The sequence below is a fragment of the Grammomys surdaster genome, unplaced genomic scaffold (genome assembly GCF_004785775.1).
Source record: "Grammomys surdaster isolate TR1022 unplaced genomic scaffold, NIH_TR_1.0 125956, whole genome shotgun sequence".
NCBI lineage: Eukaryota > Metazoa > Chordata > Mammalia > Rodentia > Muridae > Grammomys > Grammomys surdaster.
The window spans coordinates 1,416,066-1,431,007 of NW_021620775.1; the positions used below are offsets into that span (position 1 = coordinate 1,416,066).

The 14,942-nt window shown below is 47.9% G+C and overlaps 1 protein-coding gene across 1 annotated transcript in view; it reads left to right on the forward strand.

Moving 5' to 3' along the window:
• Xxylt1 (xyloside xylosyltransferase 1) overlaps positions 1 to 14,942 on the forward strand; it is a 128,827-nt gene that overhangs the window by 72,488 nt on the left and 41,397 nt on the right. Inside the window, exon 3 of the mRNA XM_028753779.1 lies at positions 3,755 to 3,887. Coding sequence (XP_028609612.1) covers positions 3,755 to 3,887 — 133 coding nt within the window. The remainder of the gene's footprint in view (positions 1 to 3,754; positions 3,888 to 14,942) is intronic.

Genomic DNA, 14,942 nt, shown 5'->3' on the forward strand with positions numbered 1-14,942 from the left:
ATCAGCTGGTGAGCTGCAGTGTCCCCTGAGCATCAGCTGGTGAGCTGTAGTGTCCCCTAAACATCAGCTGGTGAGCTCCAGTGTCTCCCCTGAGCATCAGCTGGTGAGCTGCAGTGTCCCCTGAGCATCAGCTGGTGAGCTGCAGTCTCCTCTAAGCAGAAGCTGGTGAGCTGCAGTGTCCCCTAAACATCAGTCTCTTTTTAGTGGTGACATTTATGCCTTGGCTTCTTGTTTCCTCATGTTATAATGAGACCTTTGGTCAGGTACCCATGTGACAGTGCAGACTGCCCAGGGCTGTGGACATCCCTGAGCAGATGGGTGTGTCCTTTGCCCAGTTCTAGCTAGGGGTTCTGCACCGGGGTTAAAGGCCACTCCATGGTGAGCTGCACCTGCTTCCTTTTCTGCAAGTTACCTCCCTTGACTGCAGGGCTGACAAGGTTAGCGCTGAGACAGAGTGAGTTCTAAGTGAGTTCCCAGCTAGGAGACCCTTATAACTTGAGGGTTTTCCAGACTCTGCGTTAGTCCTTCTACCTCCTGCTTCTCCGTCGTCCTCCGTGTCTTCTCTCTCCTCGTCTCCCCAGTCGTCATCCTCGTCGTCTCTGTCGTCTCTGTTGTCTCTGTCTTCTCTGTCCTCCATTGTCTTCCTCCAGTTGTCCTCTCCTTCATCGACTTCCTCCTCCATTGTCTGTCTTCCTCCGGTCCTCCTAAGGCCTCTCAGATCCCTGTGTGGTGGGGTATATTGGACCTCTCAGATCAGATCCCTGTGTGGTGGGGTATATTGGATCTCTCAGATCCCTGTGTGGTGGGGTATATTGGACCTTTCAGATCAGATCCCTGTGTGGTGGGGTATATTGGATCTCTCAGATCCCTGTGTGGTGGGGTATATTGGATCTCTCAGATCCCTGTGTGGTGGGGTATATTGGACCCTTCCTAGCAAGAAAAGCACTCAGGTCATAAAAGGGCTCAGCAGGAGCTTAAGACAGGAACTCTACCAGTGGCAGGCTCTTCAGGAAGTCTCTCCAGGGCTCCCTGACTGATGCAAATGTTAGAGTTGGACCGAGACAGAGAGGGCTGGTCAACCTCTGATAAAGAAGCAAACCGTGTGTGGTCTGCCCTCCAGTGTGTGCGTCCCCCAGGACTGAGGACAGATGAGGCCATGACTGCCCTCCAGGACCTGCCCAGAGCTGCTGCAGACTGTGCTGCCCAGGCATGCAGAGGATGCATGCTGCAAGGGACGGGCTATCCTGTGCATTGACACACACAGGATGTGTGATGGCTTCAGCATCAGAAAGTGAAAATACTGTAATTTCTTTGTTGTCTTCCATTGGCATCTGTGTTTGGCCAGGTGCTTGTCCTAGGATTCTTTTCGTTTCTCAGTGTCTTCAGCCCTTCTGTATGCTCCTGGGGAGGTGAGTAATGGAGTAAGAATCTGCATCTGACACCCTCTGGTCGGAAGGGGACTCGTGCCAGAAGGAGCTTGGGCTAGTGGGCTTCCAAGTCAAGTCGAAGTTCCATCTTCACTCCACCACTGACCTTCTGTGACCTTGGGCTCCTGATTTTTAGCCTTTTGTTTTATTTTTCAGAGGAGGCATCGTGTACCCAGGCTGGCCGCAAACTTGCTACATAGCTGCAGCTAACTGTGAGCTCCTGATCCTCCTGCCCTCGTCTTTAAAGTGTTGGGGTTACAGGTATATGCCACCATGCCTGGCTTGTCTGTTTTACTTTTTTAATTATTTTTGTTTCATGAATGTTTTTGGCTGTATGTATGTATGTATGTATGTATGTATGTATGTGTACCATGTGCATGTGGTGTTCAGAGCCCAGAAAATGCTCAGATTCCTTGGATCTGGAGTTGTATATGGCTGTGAGCTGTTATGTGGGTGCTGGGAATTGAGCCTCTGTCTTCTGAAAAAGCAGCCTATGCTGATAGCCACTGAGCCATCTCTCTAGCCCCTTGTTTTTAATCCTTCTAAGGCAGTATTTCTATGTGAAAAAATGGGAATAATTCTTCCCATTGACAGGTAGATGAAATGTGAGGTTCACAGAAGTCCTCTCTGGGGCTACGAGGATGATGCCTTCCTGACCTGCACAGCCTGTCAGCATCACGGGCCAAATGCTCTAGTCCCCATCTTCCTTATTGACAGAACCAGGGTGACATGGTTTTATTGCTAGATGGTGGTGTGCCCTGTCCCTGTGTCACTAGGGTTCTGCTTTGCTGTATTTAAGGGCTATCTAAGATCTAGGTAGGAATGTCCATGCCACAGGTAATGAACCAAAAAAAAAGAAAGATGGCTGGGCAAAATGTTTGTGTTGTGGGGTCTCCCCAGGTCCTGATGGCTCAACACAAGAACTTGGGGCTGTAACTTTCACCTTAGGACATTCTTTCCTGGCAGACACTGTCTTTCCATAGGGCTGGCACCAGGGTCTTTACCCTGTGGCTGGAATCTGCTTCCCGTCCCTAGACAGGAGAAGCTGGGTTGTCAGCATCCAGGCCCAACTACTGGGCTTTGGTTTTCTCATTGTTTATGAATGAGGAAGGAAATCAGCCTCTGTACTCCTTTTTGGGGGTTGCCGTATGACGTTGACTGCCATGAGGTCCTCATTTACCAGGGCAGACTCTCCTTCCCAAACCCAGGAGGGCAGAGCAGCGGGCTGTTCTCATGCTTTGCTCTGTCCTGAGCAGCTGGATTCTCATCTCTTATAACCTTTGCTCTTTTTTGTTGTAGAAAAGTCACATAGAATATCAACTAAGACTTTGCTTCTGCACCACAAAGGGAAATAGAACAAGGAACAGATGAATCAGTTTTCCTTACATTGTAAGCTGTGATTTCTTCATAAACTAGCTTAGAGAATGCCAATTGCTTCCTTGAACACCCCTGAGTGTTTGCCAAATGCCAGATTCTGCACTACTGATAGAGGCCAAGATGCTTAAGTTGTCTGTGTTCTCTGTCCTCAGAGGGCTTCTAGGGACAACAGTCTCCAGAGAGCTGTGATATCCTGCAGCTGAGCAGTCAAGGAGGGATGATTGAAAGCAACGGGGAGTGCCCCAGTGCTTTCCAGTGGGGAATGGATAATTACTTCACCCACCCATTCCCATCCACACTCAGAGCCCAGCCCAAACCTCCCTCTTCCAAGAAGTCTTCTAGAGGTTTGCAGAGCATGTATATCCAGATATGATAGCATCTTATACCCCTCTCTTCTGGCAGCCTTTGACACTTGTGCCCACCTAGATACCTTAGCTTTACACAAGGCTTCCATGTTGCATGTCATTCAGGACAGGCACTTTGGAGTGAAACACACATGGCCAGACAGCTAGACAGGAGTATGGGGCCTAGGATTTGAATGGTTTCTGCAATTAGCAAAGAAGTTTGTTGTCTATGGACCCCAGGCTAGACAGGAATATGGGTCCTTGGGTTCTGCAGTTAGCAGAGAGATCTGCTGCCTCTGGACCCTAGGCTAGACATGATTAGGGGCCCTTGGTTTTAAGCAGAATGAATTCTGCAGTTAGAGAGGGCTGGTGGTCACTGAAAGTGATTCAGCAAGCTGGTGGCCTTTTATGTTCTTGTCTTTACTCTGTTAGGTGCCAAGCCTCCCAAGATGTCATTTTTATTGGGGGAGAGGGTGGTGGTGTCATTATGCATCCCAGACTGTCCCAGATCCCAGTCCCCCTGCCACAGTCTCCTGAGTGGCTTGATTACAGAGGTATGGTACTATACCTAGTCTTACTGCCCTTTTTTTAAATTTACTCCTCCAGAGATCATGAGGATCATTCAGCTGGACCTTGACCTGAAGTATAAGACCAACATCCGAGAGCTGTTTGAGGAGTTTGACAACTTCCTGCCAGGTGCTGTTATCGGCATAGCCAGAGAGATGCAGCCTGTGTACAGGTAGGTGCTGGCTGTAGGAGGAAGCCTGAGGGCTCTCTCCCATCCTCTCCTCTCTTCTACCATGCATTGCTGCTTGGATGCAACTCCATTGTGGTCTCTCTGCACTTGCTCCTTGGAAGTGTGTTTGCACTTAGGGCTAACAGGTGATGTCACAGGCAGGGAGTGGGTGTGTTCTGGAGCTGGAGAGGCTGCCCCATAGAGTGGAGGATTCTTGAGACTTTTTCCTCCAGAAAGCCCAGTTGTCCATGTTGTGGGCTCTGGTTAGGCTCATGGGGTTAAAATCTCAGGCTTCATCTGGAAGCAGTGTCAGGATTTCCCCTTCAGAGCATGAGCTGGGTTCTCTTAGCTTTATGTCACCATGGCGCTGTCACACATAAGGAGAGTGGGTGGACAGTGGTGCAGAGGGAGCCACAGCAGCTCTGGGCACAAGTGGGTGCGTGCTGGTCATGGTGAACAGGCACTTTCCTCCCCAGGCAGTACTTCCTTGTCACGTGTGTAGCACAGAGAAGCTCCTGTATCTGAAGCCAGGAGGCTTGCTCAAGGGTCTTCTCTGAGCCCCTGAAATGTTCTTGACAGCACAATGGTTAAATAAAGTGTATCTACCCAATTAAGTACTGCTTAGCACTCAAAAAACAAATAAAAAAATGCATGGTAGTTGTACATGCTGATAGGCAGAACAAAATGGCAGTCTTTACTGAGGCAAACACAAGGGTTAAAAATCACAGGGAAAACCAAGGAGCTGCTCTCCAAAGCCAGCACAGATCTTGGGGACAGAAAGGGGGCGGTGCTTTGTGTCCTGCTCCCTGCAGTGACTATGTGCATGTTGCATGTACATTGTGTCTAGAGAGAAGAGCTAAGAATAGCAGAAGTAGGTTTGGGTTCAAAACTTGTCTCATTGCTGAGGCTCTAGTGTGCCATGTTGCTGACTCACCCCTCCCCTCCCCCACTTTTGACAGATTGACAGTCTCCCCCAAGCCAGGTGATCAAGTTTGCTCAGGAAGACCTAGAATTCTTCTTCCTTGAGCTCCTGAGGCCCTTTGTTCTGTGCCCCTCACCCCCTGCCCATGCTGGCTCCCTGCAGAAATCCTGGAGGAGCTAGAAGTCATCAGAGAGCTGCTGGCCCTGGCATCTAGTGACTCAGAGGGGAAGAGACAGGCTGGGTTTAGTGGTGGCTCTTTGCAAGTCTCAGATCACATAACAGGAAATTCCTACAAGGCCTCAAATGAGCGATAACTCCTGGGGCTTTGTGGGCTGTTCCTATTACATAATATTGACCCAGGCTCCTGGAGTCTTGGGCAGTCTCCTACTTGCATGAGCAGAGGGGTTGTGGATAGATGAGGTAAACCTGCAATTCGGACTATAAGACACTGCTCCCAAGGCTAGCAGCATTCTATGTAAAATTCTGGGTTTCAGTCCCTGCTGACACCATACCTGTCACCTTAGTGCCCCTTAAGATAGAAGCAGAGGAGCTCCTGAACTTTGTCTCCCTCTGGCTTTGATGCTCACAGCGCCTCTACCCTGCTTGTCTTACGCCATTGTATGCAGTGGGCTGCCTCCTGCTCAGATGTAGACCCTAGGACATTTAGACAGGTTATCAGATACTGTTAAATCAGCAACACCTGCAAGACAGGGTTGGCGCTTCTTATTATAATATGTGAAAACCTCATCACATCTGTTACAGATAATCTTGACCAAAAGTTTTTGTTGTTGTTGTTTTCTGCAAAACTAGGCTTTTATAGTGGTAGATCTTAAATCACTTTATCTGGCCTTCCCAAAAGAAACAGCTGAAAGGTAGTAATTCAGATTAAGTTTCCCTTACTTTCTGAATCTTTATCATTATGTGTAGTGATGATCATGAGAACCTGATACTGGCAGAGTCTTAAAAACACCACTCAGTAAACCAGACATTTACATCTCCCCACCTCTGCCATAAGCCACCACTAAATGTCACTAAAGACTTGCCATAAATCAAGACTGCAAATGAGGGTCTTGCACTACTCTGCATCCAGGGGTCACCTGTTACAGTGTGTGCTTTTAGTATTTGCTGAGAATGGTCTGGCTGGTGGCAGACAGCCAATATAGCATATGTGTATTGGGGTGGGGTGGGGTATACACATAGCCTTCATACATAAGGAAACTGGAGAACCCAAGGACCTGGAAGATCATTGTTAGCTGTCCCTGCCTCGGAATATTTACCTGGCTGGGGCCATGGAGGGAGGCCGGGGTTGGATGAAGAAGAAAAGGTGGAAGAAGAGAAGAGTCTGAGCAATGCACCTACACAAACAAGGACAGGTGAAGCTGGGCCTCTGAATGGGCATGGCCTTGCTCCTTAGACTTGGGCAACACAGTTTCTGAGGGGCCTACAGCTCAGGCAGAGCCCCTCCCCTAACAGCTGGTGCTCAGAGGCCTCCCCAAGTGTCCCGATGTGGCATGGACAGGTAACTTGTTATAAGTGGAATCTGATAGCATCCAGGAGAAGAACGAATCAGATAACAAGTACTGTAGCTCTGGGTGAAATGTGACTAGTTAAGCAAGCAGACTTGGGTCTGGAAATTCACTGAACAGGAATAGGCTCCAGTCCCCCCAGCTGTGTAAGTTTTTTAGTCCCTTGTCCTACAGCTACTGTACTTCAAAAGGCACACAGCAAGTCCTTTTTATGTTGTTTTCCCCTCTATTGTGAGTCATGAAATGTCTCAGGCTTGGGGAGGGTGGGGAGAAGTGTTTCCCACCATGCATTTGACAAATGGCTTTTTCACAATTTCTTCCCCACAAATACATCAAACTGACTGCTTTCTGGACAGTGTTATAGGGTCGGAGAATATTGGATACACATAGAGGATAGCTTTCCTCCATGGGTGCCTGCTACAGTTTGGTCAAGCCAACCATGACTTTCTGAAAATCAGAGACCTGGTCATCTTGGGTAGAGTGCTTTGACCTTTCTGTGCACCTCTGCCAGGAACTGGAACCCTGGTGAGCTTCTCTGTGGTGCTCTGTGTGACTGGGATAACTGATCAAACCCTGAGGCCTGCTCTGCACACCCACACTTGAAGTTTACAAACATAGCAATGTGGAATGGCTTCCTGTGAGATGGCTTCCTGGGATTGCATTAGAAGTCCAGGAAGCAGTCAGGCCTCTTTTATGTGCTTCCTGCAGTTTAGTATGAGGTCATAGGGACAGCTAAAGCAGCTGATGCAAAGGCAATGGTATCAGTAAGCCAGTTAGCTGTGGGCTGTGCTGCAAGTCACAGGATCCTCTGTGGTTTCTATGTGTGTGCAGGGAGATCTGTCTAACATCTGTCTGTCTGTCTACCTATCATCCGTCTGTCTGTCTGTCTATCATTTGTCTATCTGTGTCTCATGAACTCCTATCTGATCCCTGATTATATCAGGTATCACCTAAAACAGGACACCAGTGATGTGGAACTTCACGTTAGCAACAGATACTGATTTGCGTGATAAGTGTACTCTAGATGGACATACCTAAAGTTATTTGTTGTTAATTTGGAAAGAATATCCTGTTTGTTTTTCCTAACTCTGGTAACCCATTCCCAGCCTCCCAGCCCAGTTAGACATCTTTTTCAGCAGAAGGGAGGAACCTGACTTTCCTTCAAGAGCCTGGGAGGAACAAAGTGTACAGTGGAAGTGGAGTGGGCGAGGTAACCAGGGCTAGGGTGAGTGTGGCTCCTCCTTAGAATGCATAGTCCAGAGACGACCTCCCTGCCGGAGCTCGGAGCTAAGGTGGCTGAGCTCATCGAGGAGGCCAGAGTGCCAGGCAGCCTGACAGTGACTTAGCTTCAGGTCTTGGGCGCCTCCTAACTCTAGCAGTTGTCAGAGAGAAATCTGGAGCCTGAGAGGCAGCAGCCAGTGAAGGTCATTTTGTCCTAGAGCTGACTGCCTGAGGAGCCTCAGCATGGCAGCTTTGTGGGTAGGGGCTACAACTTCTGGTGCATTCTTCAGCCCTACGGGCCAGGATCCTAGAACACCATGGCACACTGTGAAGCCATCGGCAGGGCAGCATGGCTGCTCTCTGAGCCTCCCTGTGCCAGCTTCACCTCCTTCCAGATGCTGGGCTGAACATGTCTGTCCAGCTTCTCTACACTTGCCTTATTCCCTTCCTAAGACTGGTATAGGCCTGTCAGGAGCATGCTGGATAGGACGGGAGGGCATGGAGAGATCTCACGTCTTCCACTCTGGGATCTTGAGAATTAGGTATTTTCTCTGAAGCTAGTTTCTCTAGCTGATTATAACACTATTTATAGCAGATTTGATGGAGGGTTAAATTAGATAATGTTATTTATACTTCCTGGCACAGAACAAAATAAGTAGTGGCAGTAGCAGTGTTACACGCCACCCCCTGCGTCCTAGCAGAGCCACTAAAAGAGTCCTGTGGTGCTAGAGCGGCCATTCAGCACCCAAGCCCTGGCTTCCCGGTATGTAGAATCCAGGCTAGGGTAATGTTAGTGGTGCACACCTCTGTGGTTGAGGAAGCTCCTACCTGCCCTAAGAGCCTGCCTGCCTCGTTAGGGGAGACGGAGAAGCTATGACTCAGAGCTTCCTTGTTACTGACAATGTGCAGATTCTCTGTTCTCTCTTTCCTTCCTCCCCCAGAGCAATCACTCTCAGTGTAGCGTCTGCACATATCAGATTTTCCTTTACTACACACCTTAAACAAGGCAAGATATTTGCAGAACAGAAGCCTAACATATTACAGGCGACAGTGACCAGTCTACAATGACAGGAAAGTTTTAATATCCCAAGAGGGTAGTAGAAACCCAGAGGGTCACAGAGAAGGTAGTGCTCCATGTGGCCTCTGTGGAGGAGACTGGGGAGAGGGCAGGGGAACACTCTAGCAGGTGCCAGCCCCTGTCCCCACACACCAGTCTGCCATCCATCTGCTGCCTGTGCCTGGATGCTTGTCCTGTTCCCTGTGAAGGATGAGCTGCCTACTCTGCTTTCTTCCAGAGCTCAGAGCATGACTCTCTGTCCTGGTTCCATCTCTGGCCTACAGAGATGTTAGTTTCAGATTTGAACTATACTGTGTCTTTCCCCCTGGACTAAATTTGTAGAATAAATGTTCATGTGCTGTGGGGCTGCGTGACTATCTCAGTACTTGGAAGGCTAAGGCAGGAGGATGGTGGGTCCATTCTTGGCCTAGGCTACAAAGAAAGTTTGAAATGAGCTTGGGATGTGTAGACAGACCCTGGTCAAGCCAACCAAACAACAGATAAAAGGTAATTATTTTTTAAAAAAATACATTTTTATTACTAATATAAGGATTGTATTGTTGGCTTTTTGTTTGTTTAATCTGTAAATTTATCAATGGGTAAATGAACTATTTATTTATTTATTTATTTATTTATTTATGAGACAGAGTCTTGGGAAAACTCAGGCTAGTCTCAAAATTTTCATCCTGCTTCAGCCTCTCCAGTGCTGTCACTACAGACATGCACAGCCAAACCCAGACAACTCTTGCTCTATACGTTGTTGTGAGTTAGGTTTGTGTGCACATAACTAAATGCTATGAGTATCCTGGGCCAGACTCAGTCTTTGTCAAGCATTGCTAGTTTCCCAAACAATTCTTTTTTTTTTTTTTTTTCTTTTATTCTGGTGAACTTTTAACACATAGATATGGACTGTACCCTGGTGTTCTGGCTAGTCCATCAGATTACCACAGGACTTCAGCATGGTGAATAACAGCTGGTTCAGCTTCTTCTCTTCTCTGCACACTTTGTCTCCCACAGAGGATTCTGAAGTCAGTCCCAGGCATCATGCTACTCAATCTGAAAATGTCATTTTTAGGCTTTTTCCTTGTAAGACTTACATGCTTATGCTGGCTTAGAGCCGAGCCGTTATGTATTCCCTGTCATTCAGTCTGCCAGTTCCTCAGTTGATAGAGACATCTCACTTGCTGGCCTTCTCTGTGTCTCTCTACATTGTCTTGTGTCAGGATGTTCATGTGACTGGGACTTCTGGAGAACTTCCTGACTGACATGCATTCATTGTTCACTAGGATGTGGCCTTTCTTTCTATCAGCTACCCACCAGCCCCTTAGCATTTGTAAACTAGGACATGAAGACAAAAGATCAGTTCTCCCCAGTCCCTGACACCAGCAGATGAGTTTCCAGGCCCTTGTCCTTGTGTGTCTTTAAGAAATAAGCCGAGATAGAGCCAACCAATTTCTGATAGAATTAAATCTGAATGAAAGAGTGGGGACCTATCCATGGAGAGCTTTTGAAAGAAAACTGGTTTCCAACTGGTCTGGCCTGGAGGCAGTACTGTAGGAAGGACTTTAATAAGGTCAGGGATAGAGATGCCTCGGGGGAGGTTGGAAGTCTACTGTGCCTATTAGGAGGCTATTTTTTGCTGTTATGGAAAAGGAGTTTTAAAAGGAAAACATGGTATCTAAGAGAACCCAAGTGAAAACCGTTGTTGATGTGGTAGTCCCCTGTGACGACTGAGTCCACCGTGAATGCTGAGGCATCCAGATGCCATCCAGAGTCACAGGACCTGGGAGGTGTGACACGTGCATGTGCTGCTGGGAATGAGCATGAGTAGACTGTGAAGGACTTCCTGTGTCTGCAAACACAACCCCGAGGTCCTCTCCCACCGGGGCACCAGGCCTTCACCATTACTGAATCCTAAAACAAGATCTACCACATCTTAAGTCAGCGGTTCTCAACCTTCCTAGAGCTGTGACCCTCTAATACAGTTCCTCATGTTGTGGTGACCCCCAACCATCAAGTTATTTTTGTTGCTGCTTCATAAATATAATTTTGCTACTGTTAAGAATCATAATGTAAATATCTGATATGAGGCCCCCAAAGGAGTCACCACCCAGAGGTTGACAATCAGTGTGGTAAGTGATAGGCACTCCTGAAAGCATGACTGACAGGATGAGGGGTGGTTCCCTGTTCTGTCCTGCTATGCAGGGAAGTGCCAGCTGCACAGGAGACATAGGCTGAATAATGAGGATGCCACCCAGGCAGTGGATGGGCTGGCCATTTTGTGGCTCTCTGGTTCCACCATGGTCTTCTTATAGAGACGGCTTTCTTGTGAAATTTTTCTTTTTAAAGACTACTATGGGAAACACTGTTCTCAGTTTCTCTTTTGGCCCTGTGTGTATGTGCCACAGGAGCCAGTGCTATTAGGAATTCTGAAGTTTTCTAGATTATATTATGGGGAGGTCGGGGCGGGTAAAATGTTCACGGGCTGGCTGCTTTGCCCCTCTCTACTGTGGTCTTTTGAGAGGTAGTGGGGACTTAGAGCGTGGGCCTCAAGGGAGGCCCTTAGGTCAGTGTGGTGCCACCCTTCCGAGGATTAAAATGCTTCTATTGCGACTCTTCGCCTAGCTCCCATGAGATGCTTGACACAGAAAGAACAGACCTGAACCCTCCCCTCTGGCTTTCTGTTTTGGGATGTTACACACACACACACACACACACACACACACACACACACCCTCTATTGTGATGCTGTCTCACACACACACCCCTTCTACTGTGATGCTGTCACACACACACACACACACACACACACACACACACCCCTTCTACTATGATGATATCTCTCTCTCTCTCTCTCTCTCTCTCTCTCTCTCTCTCACACACACACACACACACACCCCTTCTACTGTGATGCTGTCTGACACACACACACCCTCTACTGTGATGCTGTCTGACACACACACCCTCTACTGTGATGCTGTCTGACACACACACCCTCTACTGTAATGCTGTCACACACACACACACATCCTCTACTGTAATGCTGTCTGACACACACAGACACACACCCTCTACTGTGATGCTGTCACACACACACCCTCTACTGTGATGCTGTCTGCTATGAGGCCTTCACCAGATCTCAGCCAAAAATGGTGCCTCACATTGAAGTTTCCAGAACCATGAGCTAAAGAAGCTTTGTGTTGTCTCCCCACCTCAGCTCTCCCACTCTAGCTGTGAGAAACAGATGGGAACAAATGTCGGCAGCCTGCCAGAACCACCGGTCAGAGGTGCGCCTTGTGAGCAACAAAGACAGTCTGCTGCTAAGTGGCCATCAGTTGTATAGTTTGCCTCCAAAATGCAAAGAACTGGGTGAACTTTCTTCCTTCCTTCCTCCGTCTGTCTGCTGGTTGTATCAGCCAAGAAATGCACTCAGAGTTGGGCTCTGAGCGCAAATAGAAAACGGAGTAGGCATTTGTGGAAGGCCTGGCTATGCAAAGAGACTGGACCCTGTCCTCCAGAGGCGTATAGCCTAGCAGGGAGGCCTTCTGTAGACACTTCACTGGGAAGGAGGCCTGGACAAATGCCACAGCTTCTGTGTAGCAGAAAGCTGTCTTAAAACCTGTTTCATTGTCAAGTAAATATCTCACTGAATGAACTGTATTAGCAACCTAGGCAGCATAAAAGGTCACAGGGGTGTGTGTGTGTGTGTGTGTGTGTGTGTGTGCGCGCGTGTATGCTCATGTGCGTGGCCTGGGGCGGGGGAGATAACACAGTTGAATCGAAATGGCACAGGTGTGAAAGGAACCTGTGGCAGACAGCATCCAGAAAGTGCTGAGTCAAATGTGATAGACTATGTACAAAGGATGCCTCTTGATGGCTCCATGTCACACAGGTGACAAAATGACATGGAGACCCAGTTCCCAGTCCCTCTACCTCCAGGTTAGCAGCAGAATAGACTGTTGCAAAGACATCAAATGTTCAGACTGAGCTTGATTTTGAGTTGAGTGCCGTGTGCCTTGTGACTCCTGTATACAAGCCTTTTGCTATTGATTATGGAGGGTCCCTGGCCCCCTCCTCTGTTTGAGAGTGGCTGATTTCACCATGCCCCCCTTCCCATCTAGGAGCTGAGTATGTGAGCGTGTTCCCATGGCTCTCCCATGTCCCCATCCGTGGACCTTTTGGATCACTACATGTGAGAGGAGGAGCTTCCGCTAGAGCCAAAGCTGCTTAGCATATGCGACTGCCCGGGATGCCTGCCGTGTCCCTGCCTGTGCAGACGAGCTCTCGTTATGAGGCTGGCCCATCCCGATGGACTCAATTCAGAGACCCTCATGGAACCTCATTAATGTCAGTCACCATGGAGAAAGGTGCCGTACATGTGACTGCTTCTCTGCCTCCACTTCATTCCTCTTGGTCCTGTGAAAATAATTACTGCTTCCCTTAATAAAATGAAGCCCAGTGTCTGCATGGAAATCCTTTCTCTGCTGCCAGAACCACACTATCCACTGGCCCAAGGCTCGTGAACTTGGAACCATAAAAAAGGCAATATGACGCCAGCACACTCTACTCAGCCTGTCAGTGAACAAGAGCTTTTAAGATCATAATAGTGTAATTGTAGTTCATTGGTATTCGGCCTTCAGAGAACTGGTAGAAACTGTTGAAGCAAGGCAGAGGTGTAAAAATGAATCTGTTTAGAAGGAATAGCCATAGTGGAGAAGAGGCACCCGCATTTCTGTGAACCGCTTCTGCTGCCGAGATGTTAGCAGGGCTTGGGAAGACTGGAGTGTGAGCCTGTCTACCACCGTCTCTCAGACATTGCTCATGTTCCTTTGGCTATTGTCCAAGGTTTATGCATCATACAGGATCAAACGATGTGCTTTTCATACAAGGAGAAGTGGAGTCCTCAAGTCTTTTTGGTCCAAAGGAGACTGACATAGCTGGGAACAGCTGTCGGATCTGCCTTTGCTAGCCAGAACCCAAGGAGCTCTGCGGGGGCACAGAGCCCAACTGTGTGTTACTGGCTGTAGAGTACAGGTACCTCCGGCTAACTGTACAGACCAGGCTGCCAGATCCCGTGTCCCACACCAAAGACCAGAGGGCATAGACTCTTGATTGTTGCTATAAAATGAGAGAATATCTGATTAATGCCCAGGATAAAAAAACCAAATTATAATCTAATGAATGTAACTTATTGTAACAGGCAGGAGGGTCCTTCCGTGAATCATATCTCAGGATACAGCCTGGAACAGTGTAACTTCAGAAAAATACCTCCAGGAAGTAGTACAAGTTTTTGAAGATTTAAGAAAAAAATGAATCACAACAGAGAAGGGGAGGAAAGAAATTGACTGAAAATCTTTCTATGGCTTGGTTGCTGAGTGGTTTTTTTGGTTTGGGTGTTGTTTTGGAGTGGATTGTTGTTGTTGTTTACATGAATATTAGCCCAGTGTTGTCACATCTGATTTTTCTTTTAAGGAGATTAAGAAATCTCTGTTGGGAATGTTTAAATAATAACAATTAAGCAAGCAATTTACTAGCCAAACAGAGCATACTGGTGTCCCAGATGGAGCCTGGCCACTGCCAGGTGGAGAAAGCTGGCTCTCGCTGCCACTCTTGGCCTGAGCTCTTGGGTGCCTCAGTTAGCTAGCTGATCTCAGATTGTACGCTGATGGTTTCTGAGGCCACATTGACTTGTTTTGGTATTTGAAATATTTTCTCCCATTTCTTGAAACAGTTGTTAATTCTGATTGGTAAAGTTTTAAATATTCCATTAGATGTTTTTCCAAGTAACCTCAGACTTAACTAATAAGAAAGCACCAGACCAAGCAAAATTCTTTTCCAGGAATGTAATTCTGGAAGAAAATAAAGGGTCAGTCACTAGACCCTCCACACATTGGAGCTCGCCTATGTTAGTCTTATATGAGCGTCTTCCAATTGTGCTTGAGGTCTGAAGAGCCTTGGGGAGGTTGAGGGCTTGATGGGGAGGAAGAGGGGAGAGGAGTCCATCAGAAGGTAGGGGAGTGAAGCGATGGAGCCACGTGCTCGCTCGATGCTTCTCATCCCCTCCCATCCACTGATGCAAAGACAATGGCCTGTGCAGACCTGGGCCCATTGATGCCCATCTTGTATATGAGCATGGGCCTCAAACTTCACTGCCAGCTCTGCCTTGATACTGAGAGTGTCCTAGGTCCCTGACCCCTAGGTAGAGGGCATTCTTAGGCTCTTCTCTGTGCTTCCTAAATAAGGAAACTAGATTTGAGAGGCCTGGCGGCCTCATATTCAGTTAGCTTGCATCCTGGGGAAATGAGTCCCCTTTTGGGACTTGTATGTAGCTG